Raw genomic sequence first — 16062 nt, 5'->3', positions numbered from 1 at the left:
ATTTCTGCCTTAGTCTTGGTTTGTGACTCACTGGATCTTATTCGGACCTCTGGTCATTACATTTTTGGCGTAGTCGGCAGGATCCAGTGTTTGTCATGGACGAAGGCGAGGGTAGAAATGACCCCGCTGTATCCGCATCCTCCTCGGGGGTTGGGGTTCCCCTGGCAGCCGCGGCGATTTCGGGAGGGTATGTGCCTGTAGGAGCTTTACTTCAGCACATGCCGAAATACGACGGGCGCAATATGGCGTTGCAAGATTGGGCTGAGAGAATCCGGAGTATTCTGCGCATGTGTAATTTGACCCCCGCGTTACGCGCTGAGCTGGCATTAAATGCACTGGAGGGCGATATTAGACGTATGGTGATGGTGCGCCCAGAATCAGAGAGGGATACGTTAGAAAAGATTTTGGAACTGTTAGAGGGGAGTTTGGGGGGCCGAGCGCGTGTGGCCCAGCTTCGGTCCCTATTCTTTAATCGCCCCCAGAGAGAGTGTGAGTCCCTAATGCAGTACTCTAATATCTTGCAAGAGACGCTGAATGAGATGCAGCGACTAGACCAGGGGGCCATGGGAGCGTTCCGGGAGGTAGACCGCTTGCTCCGGGATCAATTCATCATCGGTTTAGCTAATAGACTTCTCCGGGACAAACTGTTGGAAATGGCCCGGGCTGCACCAGAATTATCCTTCTGGCAGATTTACCGAGCTGCAGTGGAAAGGGAAGAGAAATCTGCCCATGTGCCCGAGGGGTCAGTGAACAGTGCCCAGCTGGAAGAAGGTGGGTCATCAGGGTCAGGGGGAGAGGGGCTGGTGAGCGTGGTACAAGCTTTGCGTGCTGAGGTGAAGGAGTTGAGGCTGAAATTGTCTCAACTGACAGTTGATCCCACCTCTACCCCCTCACGGGGGCCTCCTGCCCCACCCCCCTGGAACGGTGACCCCACGGACGGCCAGGTCGTCCTATCAGAATGAGTCAAGCCCTCGTCCACGAGGAGCAATCACCTGCTGGAAGTGTGGACGCCAGGGACACATCTCTCGTTACTGCCGGACGCTTGCAGCCCCAGAAACTCCGTCGCCAGCTTTAAACTTCCGGCCGCTGCCATGAGAGGGCAAGCAGCAGCGGCCCCACTCACACAAAGCCCTCGACGGAATTAGCAAGATTTGTTTGCATGTAGTCCAGTGATAGAAGCAGAATTTGAAGGGCGGAAGATGAGGTGCTTGGTTGACACGGGATCCGAATGTACTATAATGCCACTAGAAATATATGAGAGATACTTCAGTCGACTAGTGATTCCAGAGGATGGCCGAGTGATACGACTGACCGCCGCAAATAATGGTCAACTGTCAGTCAAGGGAATCGTGTGGATGCAACTAAAAATGTTTGGTCAAGAGCTGGGGCAGAAAGGGGTAGTACTGGTGGATCACCCCCCTAGAAGAGGGATGGAAGTGACGCTCGGAATGAACGTGCTGCGAGACTTGAATCACCAGATGTATGCCAGTGAAGGACCCCGATACTGGGCCCGTGCGACAAGACACCGCGCCCACACAGAGAATTCTACACCGTCTAGTGCTGAGTTGCGACTTGCTGAAAAGTGCGGTCCCAGGCGGCCGGGTGGGCCGGGTCCGAGTGCCATCGAGGGCCCCAATCCTGCTGGGACCAAGACAAGAGGAACTCTTAATGCTGCCTGTGGGAGCTGCACAGAGATTGAATGGGCTTGAAGTGCTACTTGAGCCCGTCCGAGAGGGTTCCTCATTCGCCAAGGTACATGTGGCCCGGTCTCTGGCGATTGTGAAGAATGGACGAGTGCCGGTCCGATGCATCAATGTTTTAGATGAAGCTGTTGCAATTCCTGCTGGAACCATACTGGCTGAACTGTTCGTGCCGGCAGAAAAGGTGCCGGAAAATGCCGGATTCGAACTGCGACCAGACCAACAGTCATCCTGGACCTTTGCGGTCGAGGTAGGCCGGGCTGAGCCTCCTACGGAGGAATGGAATGGTCATGTGATCATGGAACAGATGGGAGTGGATCGGGAGAAGCTGACTCCCGCGCAGTTGGAGCAGTTGGAGAGAGTTTTGTGGGAACATCAAGAGACCTTTTCCCGACATGGAGAGGATTTCAGGTGTACCCAGATGATTGAGCATGAGATTCCAACGGGGGATACTCCACCCATTAGAGAAAGATATCGGCAAATTCCTCCAGCGCTTTATCAAGAGGTGAAGAGCATGGTGGCCAGTATGCTGGACAACCAAGTGATCCGAGAGAGCCGGAGTTCCTGGGCGGCTCCTGTAGTCTTGGTCCGCAAGAAGGATGGGACACTCCGATTTTGTGTGGACTATCGAAAATTGAACGCCCACACCGTACGGGACGCATATCCTTTACCCCGTATTGAAGAATCCCTGTCGGCCCTGGGTCGGGCCAAGTATTTCTCAACGTTGGATTTGGCAAGCGGGTACTGGCAGGTCCCAATGGCTGAAAAAGATCGGGCCAAGACGGCGTTTGTCTTGCCAATGGGGCTTTTCGAGTTCAACCGGATGCCCTTTGGCCTCGCTACCGCCCCGGGAACCTTCCAACGCCTGATGGAACATTGCTTGGGCGATCTAAATTTTGAATCAGTCTTGATATATCTAGACGACATTGTGGTGTTCGGAACCTCATTTGAAGATCATCTGGAGAAGCTGCGTCAAGTTCTCCGGCGGCTCAAGAGCTACGGCCTGAAAATAAAGCCAAAAAAATGTCAACTGTTACGAAACCAGATTGAATATTTGGGGCATCTGGTGACCCCGGACGGGGTACTACCTTTAGACAGTAAGATCAAGGCGGTACAAGAGTGGCCACCTCCTTGTGACTTGCGAGAAGTGCGGGCCTTCCTGGGTCTAGCAGGATACTATCGGCGGTTTGTGCCTAAATTCTCACAAGTGGTGAGTCCCTTGAATGAACTTTTGAGAGGGACAGCGCTGGGTCCTCGAAATCGCCCCATCCCATGGGGGCCCCTACAGAAAAAGGCATTTGATGAAGTGAAAACCGCCCTAACGAGTGCCCCATTGCTGGCCTACGCCCGGTTTGACACCCCTTTTTTGTTGTATACCGATGGTAGTCTTCATGGGTTGGGGGCAGTGCTAGCACAGGTGCAGGACGGCCTAGAGCGAGTGATTTCTTATGGTAGCAGATCTTTAAGAGACTCCGAGCGAAATCCGGCTAACTACAGCTCATTCCGGCTGGAATTGCTGGCCCTGGTGTGGGCAATGACAGAACGCTTCGCCGAGTATCTAACAGGAGCGGAGGTGCTAGTCATGACAGATAACAACCCGCTAGCTCACTTAGAGAATGCAAAACTTGGGGCGTTGGAGCAGCGGTGGGTCGCCAGACTAGCCAAGTTCAATTACCGCATTAAATTTCGTTCTGGTCGAGAAAACGGCAATGCAGATGCATTGTCAAGAGTGCCCCTTGGGTCATCAGGGGAAGATGTTGACGAACAACTGGAGGACACTGAAACTCCAGTTTTGGGGCAGATACCTATCTTCCAAAGTGTGGTACACTCAAGTGGGGTGGCCACCGGGATGCCCTGTGTCCTGGGTAAAACATCCTCAGATTGGATAAGAGTCCAGGATGAGTGTCCGGACGTTGCACTTGTGCGCCGTTGGGTACAAAACAAGGCCTGGCCCAGTGCAGAGGACAAGGCTCAGTTGTCCATGGAAGGAATGAAACTCCTTCGACAATGGGATAAATTGTGTGTGGAACAAGGTCTTTTGTATCGTAAGGTGTACCTGCCATCGGAGCTGCAGCATCGGTACCAACTGATAATCCCTGTGGGGATGGGTCCAGTGGTCGCTCGTGAGGCGCATGAGAAGGGGGCCCATTTTGGAAGTGAAAAGACACTCCAGTGGTTGCAGCGAGTCCTCTACTGCCCTGAGTTGGGAGGGATGGTGGCCGACGCGTGTCGGCAGTGCCGAATTTGTGGGCTCAACAAAAGCCCTGAGCAGCGGGCTCCCACACAATCTATTAAAACTTCAGCTCCGCTGGAGCTACTCATGATTGACTACGTGTTGATAGGGTACTCTACGTCAGGGTACTCCTATTGCCTGGTGATGACAGATCACTTTACCAAGTATGCTGTAGCGGTGCCGACAAGAGATCAGACGGCCAAGTCGGCGGCTGAGGCAGTGTGCCGACATTTCTTCCAAGTGTTCGGGTGTCCGCAGAGAATACATTCAGATCAAGGGGCCTGCTTTCAGGGGACGCTGATGAAAGAGTTGCACCAGCTCTATGGTATCGAGCAGTCGAGAACAACGCCTTACCACCCTCAGGGTAACGGGGCATGTGAGCGTTTTAATCGGACCTTGTTGCAAATGTTGCGGTCCTTAGAGAGTCAGCAACAGACATGCTGGCCTGAGTATCTCCCCGAATTGATGTGGGCTTACAATAACAGGGTGCACAGTACTACTGGTTACTCGCCACACATGTTGATGTTTGGTAGACCTGGCCGAGACATTGAGGATTTGAACATGCCAGATTCCTCCTCCGTTCCCCCCCGGACTGCATCCGAGTGGGTACGAGAACATCGGCGACGGTTAAGGGTGGTGCATCAGGTGGTGGGCGACCGTCTTCGCCAGGTGGTTCATAGGGACACGCGACCCGTGCAAACAGAATTGTTCTCTCCGGGAGACAGAGTGTTGGTGAGGACAAAGCGACGGTCAGGAAAGCTGAGTGACCGATGGGAGGTGATACCGTATCTGATAAAAAAACAAGTGAATCCTGAGATTCCAGTGTACGAAGTTGAACCGGTGGGGACAGGGGGGCCAACCCGTAATTTGCACCGTAACATGCTACAACGGTGCTGGTTTGAAGATTCGGCGCCTATTCCCCCAGAGCCAGAGGCCATGTCCCAAGGGGCGGGAACTCTGAATGATCTTGAGTTTGATGGTGTGCTTATTCCTGCGCCTGCTTATTTGCCCCCTGTGACCAATCTTGCCTCGTGTGATGAGAATGTTGAGAATGTGGCGGATGCTGTTGAGGAGAGCGCATCAGGTCAACTGCTTGGTCCTGACGCTGTATCGCGGAACATCGAGCCGCGGAAGGAGGCAACTCCACTTGCGCCCACTAACACGATCACGGAAGAGACTTTAGCTCCCTCTAGGGTTGCACCTGTTGATGTAGGACTCAGGAGAACTACACGATCTACGGCAGGAATACCGCCTCAGCGATATGCTCAGGATGAATTTGAGTGGGAAGGTGTGTCGAGGACGCCAACCTCTAGTGGGGTGGCATGTAAGAGGGTGAACTGTAGTCACACTGAGAGAGCACTAGGACCCTGTGGTTTCTGCCTGCTGCAGCAAGGGACAAATTCTGATACTGCCAGAATCCCGGAGACAATCTGGGCTGGTGGGTGGGGTCTGGTGTCTTCTGTGTAAAAATGAAACAAGGAAGTGAGAGAAAAAGTGCGGGAAGAGAAGACAGAAGCTGCGGTGATATTGCAAGGAGTCAGTGTGTGGACTTTACTGCGAGTGTGTAGAGAAAAGAAGCTGTGGAGAGACTTAGTCTTGCTAACGTTCCCCTGGAGAAGAGCCAATCTTTTGTTAACCTTTGAGAGACTTCGTTGCCAGCGTATTCTGAAGAAGAGCTAATCCATTATCTAAAAAGACTGAGACTTGACTAAAGACCCACTACGTGTTTGAGAGTCTGTGATTCCCTGTGCATTGATTGGAGAAACAAGTCTGACCGATTGCTGATACAGAGACTGACGGGTTGTCGTGGAAGCATTCCTAGGAGCTACAGAAGAAGAGACAATATCGTGAGGCCACTAACTAAGTCCCCGGGGTTTGGGCTCGGCATCCGCCGATCAGACAAGAGGAGCTTGCTGTAACTTATTGGCGCTGAAGATATAGACTGGGCTGCAGCCTGTGCGGATTCTTACCTGAGAGGAGATCTATCTCAGGATACGGTACCAATAGTCATAGATACCCGGGTATCCCTGCGCAGAGTGTTTAATTGTTACTTTAGAGGTGTATCTAATATTAGAGTTGTGTAAGTTATACTCAGTGTGCCGTTCCAGGGACTCCCTTTATAACATTACAATCAATTTACACTTGTTCCTGTTTTAGTTTCCTTGTTAGGTAAATTTCTTACTAGTCTTTTGTAGCATACAGTTCTCAGGAGACCTTGGAGTGGCACAGTGATTTCAGCTGATGCTGAGCTGGTGTATCTTTGGGGTGCATCTACTTTAATATTCTCCATATTACCTTTATTATTTTGCCTTTGAGTAAATACCGTTTGGAGATTTCTGCCTTAGTCTTGGTTTGTGACTCACTGGATCTTATTCGGACCTCTGGTCATTACATTTTTGGCGTAGTCGGCAGGATCCAGTGTTTGTCATGGACGAGGGCGAGGGTAGAAATGACCCCGCTGTATCCGCATCCTCCTCGGGGGTTGGGGTTCCCCTGGCAGCCGCGGCGATTTCGGGAGGGTATGTGCCTGTAGGAGCTTTACTTCAGCACATGCCGAAATACGACGGGCGCAATATGGCGTTGCAAGATTGGGCTGAGAGAATCCGGAGTATTCTGCGCATGTGTAATTTGACCCCCGCGTTACGCGCTGAGCTGGCATTAAATGCACTGGAGGGCGATATTAGACGTATGGTGATGGTGCGCCCAGAATCAGAGAGGGATACGTTAGAAAAGATTTTGGAACTGTTAGAGGGGAGTTTGGGGGGCCGAGCGCGTGTGGCCCAGCTTCGGTCCCTATTCTTTAATCGCCCCCAGAGAGAGTGTGAGTCCCTAATGCAGTACTCTAATATCTTGCAAGAGACGCTGAATGAGATGCAGCGACTAGACCAGGGGGCCATGGGAGCGTTCCGGGAGGTAGACCGCTTGCTCCGGGATCAATTCATCATCGGTTTAGCTAATAGACTTCTCCGGGACAAACTGTTGGAAATGGCCCGGGCTGCACCAGAATTATCCTTCTGGCAGATTTACCGAGCTGCAGTGGAAAGGGAAGAGAAATCTGCCCATGTGCCCGAGGGGTCAGTGAACAGTGCCCAGCTGGAAGAAGGTGGGTCATCAGGGTCAGGGGGAGAGGGGCTGGTGAGCGTGGTACAAGCTTTGCGTGCTGAGGTGAAGGAGTTGAGGCTGAAATTGTCTCAACTGACAGTTGATCCCACCTCTACCCCCTCACGGGGGCCTCCTGCCCCACCCCCTGGAACGGTGACCCCACGGACGGCCAGGTCGTCCTATCAGAATGAGTCAAGCCCTCGTCCACGAGGAGCAATCACCTGCTGGAAGTGTGGACGCCAGGGACACATCTCTCGTTACTGCCGGACGCTTGCAGCCCCAGAAACTCCGTCGCCAGCTTTAAACTTCCGGCCGCTGCCATGAGAGGGCAAGCAGCAGCGGCCCCACTCACACAAAGCCCTCGACGGAATTAGCAAGATTTGTTTGCATGTAGTCCAGTGATAGAAGCAGAATTTGAAGGGCGGAAGATGAGGTGCTTGGTTGACACGGGATCCGAATGTACTATAATGCCACTAGAAATATATGAGAGATACTTCAGCCGACTAGTGATTCCAGAGGATGGCCGAGTGATACGACTGACCGCCGCAAATAATGGTCAACTGTCAGTCAAGGGAATCGTGTGGATGCAACTAAAAATGTTTGGTCAAGAGCTGGGGCAGAAAGGGGTAGTACTGGTGGATCACCCCCCTAGAAGAGGGATGGAAGTGACGCTTGGAATGAACGTGCTGCGAGACTTGAATCACCAGATGTATGCCAGTGAAGGACCCCGATACTGGGCCCGTGCGACAAGACACCGACCCACACAGAGAATTCTACACCGTCTAGTGCTGAGTTGCGACTTGCTGAAAAGTGCGGTCCCAGGCGGCCGGGTGGGCCGGGTCCGAGTGCCATCGAGGGCCCCAATCCTGCTGGGACCAAGACAAGAGGAACTCTTAATGCTGCCTGTGGGAGCTGCACAGAGATTGAATGGGCTTGAAGTGCTACTTGAGCCCGTCCGAGAGGGTTCCTCATTCGCCAAGGTACATGTGGCCCGGTCTCTGGCGATTGTGAAGAATGGACGAGTGCCGGTCCGATACATCAATGTTTTAGATGAAGCTGTTGCAATTCCTGCTGGAACCATACTGGCTGAACTGTTCGTGCCGGCAGAAAAGGTGCCGGAAAATGCCGGATTCGAACTGCGACCAGACCAACAGTCATCCTGGACCTTTGCGGTCGAGGTAGGCCGGGCTGAGCCTCCTACGGAGGAATGGAATGGTCATGTGATCATGGAACAGATGGGAGTGGATCGGGAGAAGCTGACTCCCGCGCAGTTGGAGCAGTTGGAGAGAGTTTTGTGGGAACATCAAGAGACCTTTTCCCGACATGGAGAGGATTTCGGGTGTACCCAGATGATTGAGCATGAGATTCCAACGGGGGATACTCCACCCATTAGAGAAAGATATCGGTAAATTCCTCCAGCGCTTTATCAAGAGGTGAAGAGCATGGTGGCCAGTATGCTGGACAACCAAGTGATCCGAGAGAGCCGGAGTCCCTGGGCGGCTCCTGTAGTCTTGGTCCGCAAGAAGGATGGGACACTCCGATTTTGTGTGGACTATCGAAAATTGAACGCCCACACCGTACGGGACGCATATCCTTTACCCCGTATTGAAGAATCCCTGTTGGCCCTGGGTCGGGCCAAGTATTTCTCAACGTTGGATTTGGCAAGCGGGTACTGGCAGGTCCCAATGGCTGAAAAAGATCGGGCCAAGACGGCGTTTGTCTTGCCAATGGGGCTTTTCGAGTTCAACCGGATGCCCTTTGGCCTCGCTACCGCCCCGGGAACCTTCCAACGCCTGATGGAACATTGCTTGGGCGATCTAAATTTTGAATCAGTCTTGATATATCTAGACGACATTGTGGTGTTCGGAACCTCATTTGAAGATCATCTGGAGAAGCTGCGTCAAGTTCTCCGGCGGCTCAAGAGCTACGGCCTGAAAATAAAGCCAAAAAAATGTCAACTGTTACGAAACCAGATTGAATATTTGGGGCATCTGGTGACCCCGGACGGGGTACTACCTTTAGACAGTAAGATCAAGGCGGTACAAGAGTGGCCACCTCCTTGTGACTTGCGAGAAGTGCGGGCCTTCCTGGGTCTAGCAGGATACTATCGGCGGTTTGTGCCTAAATTCTCACAAGTGGTGAGTCCCTTGAATGAACTTTTGAGAGGGACAGCGCTGGGTCCTCGAAATCGCCCCATCCCATGGGGGCCCCTACAGAAAAAGGCATTTGATGAAGTGAAAACCGCCCTAACGAGTGCCCCATTGCTGGCCTACGCCCGGTTTGACACCCCTTTTTTGTTGTATACCGATGGTAGTCTTCATGGGTTGGGGGCAGTGCTAGCACAGGTGCAGGACGGCCGAGAGCGAGTGATTTCTTATGGTAGCAGATCTTTAAGAGACTCCGAGCGAAATCCGGCTAACTACAGCTCATTCCGGCTGGAATTGCTGGCCCTGGTGTGGGCAATGACAGAACGCTTCGCCGAGTATCTAACAGGAGCGGAGGTGCTAGTCATGACAGATAACAACCCGCTAGCTCACTTAGAGAATGCAAAACTTGGGGCGTTGGAGCAGCGGTGGGTCGCCAGACTAGCCAAGTTCAATTACCGCATTAAATTTCGTTCTGGTCGAGAAAACGGCAATGCAGATGCATTGTCAAGAGTGCCCCTTGGGTCATCAGGGGAAGATGTTGACGAACAACTGGAGGACACTGAAACTCCAGTTTTGGGGCAGATACCTATCTTCCAAAGTGTGGTACACTCAAGTGGGGTGGCCACCGGGATGCCCTGTGTCCTGGGTAAAACATCCTCAGATTGGATAAGAGTCCAGGATGAGTGTCCGGACGTTGCACTTGTGCGCCGTTGGGTACAAAACAAGGCCTGGCCCAGTGCAGAGGACAAGGCTCAGTTGTCCATGGAAGGAATGAAACTCCTTCGACAATGGGATAAATTGTGTGTGGAACAAGGTCTTTTGTATCGTAAGGTGTACCTGCCATCGGAGCTGCAGCATCGGTACCAACTGATAATCCCTGTGGGGATGGGTCCAGTGGTCGCTCGTGAGGCGCATGAGAAGGGGGCCCATTTTGGAAGTGAAAAGACACTCCAGTGGTTGCAGCGAGTCCTCTACTGCCCTGAGTTGGGAGGGATGGTGGCCGACGCGTGTCGGCAGTGCCGAATTTGTGGGCTCAACAAAAGCCCTGAGCAGCGGGCTCCCACACAATCTATTAAAACTTCAGCTCCGCTGGAGCTACTCATGATTGACTACGTGTTGATAGGGTACTCTACGTCAGGGTACTCCTATTGCCTGGTGATGACAGATCACTTTACCAAGTATGCTGTAGCGGTGCCGACAAGAGATCAGACGGCCAAGTCGGCGGCTGAGGCAGTGTGCCGACATTTCTTCCAAGTGTTCGGGTGTCCGCAGAGAATACATTCAGATCAAGGGGCCTGCTTTCAGGGGACGCTGATGAAAGAGTTGCACCAGCTCTATGGTATCGAGCAGTCGAGAACAACGCCTTACCACCCTCAGGGTAACGGGGCATGTGAGCGTTTTAATCGGACCTTGTTGCAAATGTTGCGGTCCTTAGAGAGTCAGCAACAGACATGCTGGCCTGAGTATCTCCCCGAATTGATGTGGGCTTACAATAACAGGGTGCACAGTACTACTGGTTACTCGCCACACATGTTGATGTTTGGTAGACCTGGCCGAGACATTGAGGATTTGAACATGCCAGATCCCTCCTCCGTTCCCCCCCGGACTGCATCCGAGTGGGTACGAGAACATCGGCGACGGTTAAGGGTGGTGCATCAGGTGGTGGGCGACCGTCTTCGCCAGGTGGTTCATAGGGACACGCGACCCGTGCAAACAGAATTGTTCTCTCCGGGAGACAGAGTGTTGGTGAGGACAAAGCGACGGTCAGGAAAGCTGAGTGACCGATGGGAGGCGATACCGTATCTGATAAAAAAACAAGTGAATCCTGAGATTCCAGTGTACGAAGTTGAACCGGTGGGGACAGGGGGGCCAACCCGTAATTTGCACCGTAACATGCTACAACGGTGCTGGTTTGAAGATTCGGCGCCTATTCCCCCAGAGCCAGAGGCCATGTCCCAAGGGGCGGGAACTCTGAATGATCTTGAGTTTGATGGTGTGCTTATTCCTGCGCCTGCTTATTTGCCCCCTGTGACCAATCTTGCCTCGTGTGATGAGAATGTTGAGAATGTGGCGGATGCTGTTGAGGAGAGCGCATCAGGTCAACTGCTTGGTCCTGACGCTGTATCGCGGAACATCGAGCCGCGGAAGGAGGCAACTCCACTTGCGCCCACTAACACGATCACGGAAGAGACTTTAGCTCCCTCTAGGGTTGCACCTGTTGATGTAGGACTCAGGAGAACTACACGATCTACGGCAGGAATACCGCCTCAGCGATATGCTCAGGATGAATTTGAGTGGGAAGGTGTGTCGAGGACGCCAACCTCTAGTGGGGTGGCATGTAAGAGGGTGAACTGTAGTCACACTGAGAGAGCACTAGGACCCTGTGGTTTCTGCCTGCTGCAGCAAGGGACAAATTCTGATACTGCCAGAATCCCGGAGACAATCTGGGCTGGTGGGTGGGGTCTGGTGTCTTCTGTGTAAAAATGAAACAAGGAAGTGAGAGAAAAAGTGCGGGAAGAGAAGACAGAAGCTGCGGTGATATTGCAAGGAGTCAGTGTGTGGACTTTACTGCGAGTGTGTAGAGAAAAGAAGCTGTGGAGAGACTTAGGGTACCGTCACACATTGAAATTTTCATCGCTGCGACGGCACGATCCGTGACGTCGCAGCGATTGTATGAATATCGCTCCAGCGTCGTAGACTGCGGTCACACGTTGCAATCACGGCGCTGGAGCGATGCCGAAGTCCCCGGGTAACCAGGGTAAACATCGGGTAACTAAGTGCAGGGCCGCGCTTAGTAACCCGATGTTTACCCTGGTTACCAGCGTAAACGTAAAAAAACAAACAGTACATACTCACCCGTCGGTGTCCTTCAGGTCCCTTGCCGTCTGCTTCCTGCTCTGAGTGCAGCCGTACAGTGAGAGCAGATCACAGCACCGCTGCGCTCTGCTCTCACTTTCCGGCCGGCACTCAGAGCAGGAAGCGGACGGCAAAGGACCTGAAGGACACCGACGGGTGAGTATGTACTGTTTGTTTTTTTACGTTTACGCTTGTAACCAGGGTAAACATCGGGTTACTAAGCGCGGCCCTGCGCTTAGTTACCCGATGTTTACCCTGGTTACAAGCGAAGACATCGCTGGATCGCTGTCACACACAACGATCCAGCGATGTCAGCGGGTGATCAAGCGACGAAAGAAAGTTCCATACGATCTGCTACGACGTACGATTCTCAGCAGGGTCCCTGATCGCTGCTGCGTGTCAGACACTGCGATATCGTAACGATATCGCTGGAACGTCACGGATCGTACGGTCGTAGCGATGGAAATTTCAATGTGTGACGGTACCCTAAGTCTTGCTAACGTTCCCCTGGAGAAGAGCCAATCTTTTGTTAACCTTTGAGAGACTTCGTTGCCAGCGTATTCTGAAGAAGAGCTAATCCATTATCTAAAAAGACTGAGACTTGACTAAAGACCCACTACGTGTTTGAGAGTCTGTGATTCCCTGTGCATTGATTGGAGAAACAAGTCTGACCGATTGCTGATACAGAGACTGACGGGTTGTCGTGGAAGCATTCCTAGGAGCTACAGAAGAAGAGACAATATCGTGAGGCCACTAACTAAGTCCCCGGCGTTTGGGCTCGGCATCCGCCGATCAGACAAGAGGAGCTTGCTGTAACTTATTGGCGCTGAAGATATAGACTGGGCTGCAGCCTGTGCGGATTCTTACCTGAGAGGAGATCTATCTCAGGATACGGTACCAATAGTCATAGATACCCGGGTATCCCTGCGCAGAGTGTTTAATTGTTACTTTAGAGGTGTATCTAATATTAGAGTTGTGTAAGTTATACTCAGTGTGCCGTTCCAGGGACTCCCTTTATAACATTACAATCAATTTACACTTGTTCCTGTTTTAGTTTCCTTGTTAGGTAAATTTCTTACTAGTCTTTTGTAGCATACAGTTCTCAGGAGACCTTGGAGTGGCACAGTGATTTCAGCTGATGCTGAGCTGGTGTATCTTTGGGGTGCATCTACTTTAATATTCTCCATATTACCTTTATTATTTTGCCTTTGAGTAAATACCGTTTGGAGATTTCTGCCTTAGTCTTGGTTTGTGACTCACTGGATCTTATTCGGACCTCTGGTCATTACAGAACCAGAGATACATATGATGTTTATAGAAATGGGCATCTTACCTTGAGAAACTGCTGTACTTTATTAACAGCAGTTAAGAGTTATGCTTTACAGCAGCGACATAAATGCAGAAAACTGTTGACTGAAGATGACAGACTTATATGGGAGAGTTTTCTATGCACATTCTGTGATCCATACGTAGTTCATTATGCAGGATGGGGTAGGAGGTGAGCTGTAACATCAACTATTGTGAATTCTGCATTGCCTATTATTCACATATAGGTGAAGCTTTACAATGTAATCCTGACTGTGATGATAATGAGAAGACTACTCAGAAGTGATCTTTACAGGACAGGAAACACCAGTCTAATATGTGGCCCATTGGACAGTATTAAAACTGCAAGACTGAAGGATTATTTTTTAAAAGGGATATTAAAAATTGGAAAAAAATAATAAAATATCTTTTATGCATGTCTCTTTTCGATAATTTCCCCATGAATTGAGATTTACCTGAATGGTGTCCTGAATACTCCTGTCCATGACAGTGAATTAATTGTGTAGAAAGCAGTGAACCGACAAGCAGACAAATTCTGATAAGTTTCCTCTTTCCACACATATTCTGGAAGAAAAGGACAATAAATGTAAACAAAGTCAACAATAGAAATACAGGTATGTATAGCTAGGGAAGGGACGAGGGGTACGCAGGGTAATCACCCACTTAGGGCACTACGGCCTGCCTACCCAAGAGATGTGCACTGTGGGAATAAAAAGCAAAAAAAAACTGACGTGGCTTAATGCTTTTGGTCACTCAGCATCTTCCTCCGGCCGCAGGCATTCAGCTCAGTGAAGGCCAGGGCGCAGGCACACCGGGGAGAAGTACCAGTCACTGACATCGCTCACCCCTCTCTGCCTGCGCTCTGCTGTTGGAGGCGTCACTTGCGGGGGACATCGAATGGCGCGATACAGTGATGTCATCATGCCATCCAGCACCCACAGCTGTGCCAGAGAGAGGAAGCAATGGTGGCCAGGGAGCCTGGAATAGGTGTGTATTTCAGTTTTTGTTTGTTTGTTTTTTCATATATTAGTTTGCTATTGAATGGGGCCTTCAAAAGACAGGCATGTGGGAGCTATTATATACTGGGGGCTGACATGTAGGAGTCATTATGTACTGGGGGCTGGTTGTCGGGGCCATTATATACTGGGGCTGGCTGTGGGGGCCATTATATACTGGGGGCTAGCATGTGGGGGCCATTATATACTGGGGGCTAGCATGTGGGAGCTATTATATACTGGGGGCTGACATGTAGGAGTAATTATGTACTGGGGCTGGTTGTAGGGGCCATTATATACTGGTGGCTGGCTGTTTGGACCATTATATACTGGGGTTGGCTGTGGAGGCAATTATATACTGGGGGCAGGCTGTGGGGGCCATTATATACTGGGGCAAGCATGTGGGCGTCATTATATACTGGGGGCTGGTATGTGAGAGTCATTATACACTGGGGGCTGGCCTTGGGGGCCATTATATACAGGAGCCTAGCATTTAGGGACATTATATACTGTGGGCTGGCATGTGGGGGCCATTATATATTAGGGGCTGGCTTGTGGAGTTCATTATATATGGGGGGCTAGCTGTGGAGGCCATTATATAATGGGGACTGGCATGTGGGGGTCATTATATACTGGGGGCTGGCTGTGGTGGCCTTTATACACTGGGGGATGGCTGTGGGGGCCATTATAAACTGGGGGCTGGCTGTGGGGGCCATTATATACTGGGGCTGGCTTGAGGGATTTATTATATATGGGGGCTAGCTGTGGGGGCCATTATATATTTGGGACTTGTATGTGGGGTCATTATATACTGAGAGCTGGCCATGGTGGCCATTATATACTGGGGGCTGGCATGTGGGAGTCATATACTGGGGGCTGGCTGTGGTGGCCATTATATAATGGTGACTGGATTATGGGGTTCATTATATATGGGGGGCTAGCTGTGGTGGCCATTATATACTGGGAGCTGGCTGTGGTGGCCATTATATACTGGGCACTGGCATGTGGGGGTCATTATATACTGGGGGGTGGCTGTGGTGGCCATTATATACTGGGAGCTGGCTGTGGTGGCCATTATATACTGGGCACTGGCATGTGGGGGTCATTATATACTGGGGGCTGGCTGTGGGGGCCATTATATACTGAGATCTGGCTGTGGGGGCCATTATATACAAGGACTGGCTGTGGTGACCATTATATACTGGGGGCTGGCTATGGGGGCCATTATATACTGGGGGCTGGCTGTGGGGGTCATTATATACTAGGGTCTGCCTTGTGGGGGTCACTACATACTGGGGCTGGCTAAGGGGCCATTATATACTGAGGGCTGGCATGTGAGGGTCACTGTATACTTGGGGATGGTTTGTAGGGTTCATTATATATGGGTGGCTAGCTGTGGGGGCCATTATTTACTGGGGGCTGGCATGTGGGGGCCATTATATACTGGGAGCTGGCTGTGGGGGTAATTATAAGCTGTGGGCTGACTTGTGGGGGTCATTATATGCTGAGGGTTGGATGTGGGGTCCATTATGTACCGGGAACGGGCATACAGGAGCCATTATATCCTGGGGGCTAGCCATTATATAATGGAGGCTGGCTATTTATTCGGGCCATTTTATACTGGGGGCTGTTATATATACTAGGTGCTGGCTGTGGGGGACATTATATACTGGGGGCTGGTTATGGTGGACATTATATCCTGG

At 51.4% G+C, this 16062-nt stretch overlaps 1 protein-coding gene across 1 annotated transcript in view; it reads right to left on the bottom strand.

Moving 5' to 3' along the window:
* LOC143783272 (uncharacterized) overlaps window positions 1–14284 on the bottom strand; it is a 98941-nt gene extending 84657 nt beyond the window's left edge. The window contains exons 1-2 of the mRNA XM_077271684.1: window positions 14210–14284; window positions 13820–13928 (exon numbers count right to left, since the gene is read on the bottom strand). Coding sequence (XP_077127799.1) covers window positions 13820–13928; window positions 14210–14284 — 184 coding nt within the window. The remainder of the gene's footprint in view (window positions 1–13819; window positions 13929–14209) is intronic.
* Window positions 14285–16062: the final 1778 nt, after the last annotated feature.

The sequence above is a fragment of the Ranitomeya variabilis genome, chromosome 6 (genome assembly GCF_051348905.1).
Source record: "Ranitomeya variabilis isolate aRanVar5 chromosome 6, aRanVar5.hap1, whole genome shotgun sequence".
NCBI classification, from domain to species: Eukaryota; Metazoa; Chordata; class Amphibia; order Anura; family Dendrobatidae; genus Ranitomeya; species Ranitomeya variabilis.
Note: the sequence above shows the minus strand (reverse complement) of the source record. Positions and strands in the feature narration are given on the sequence as shown.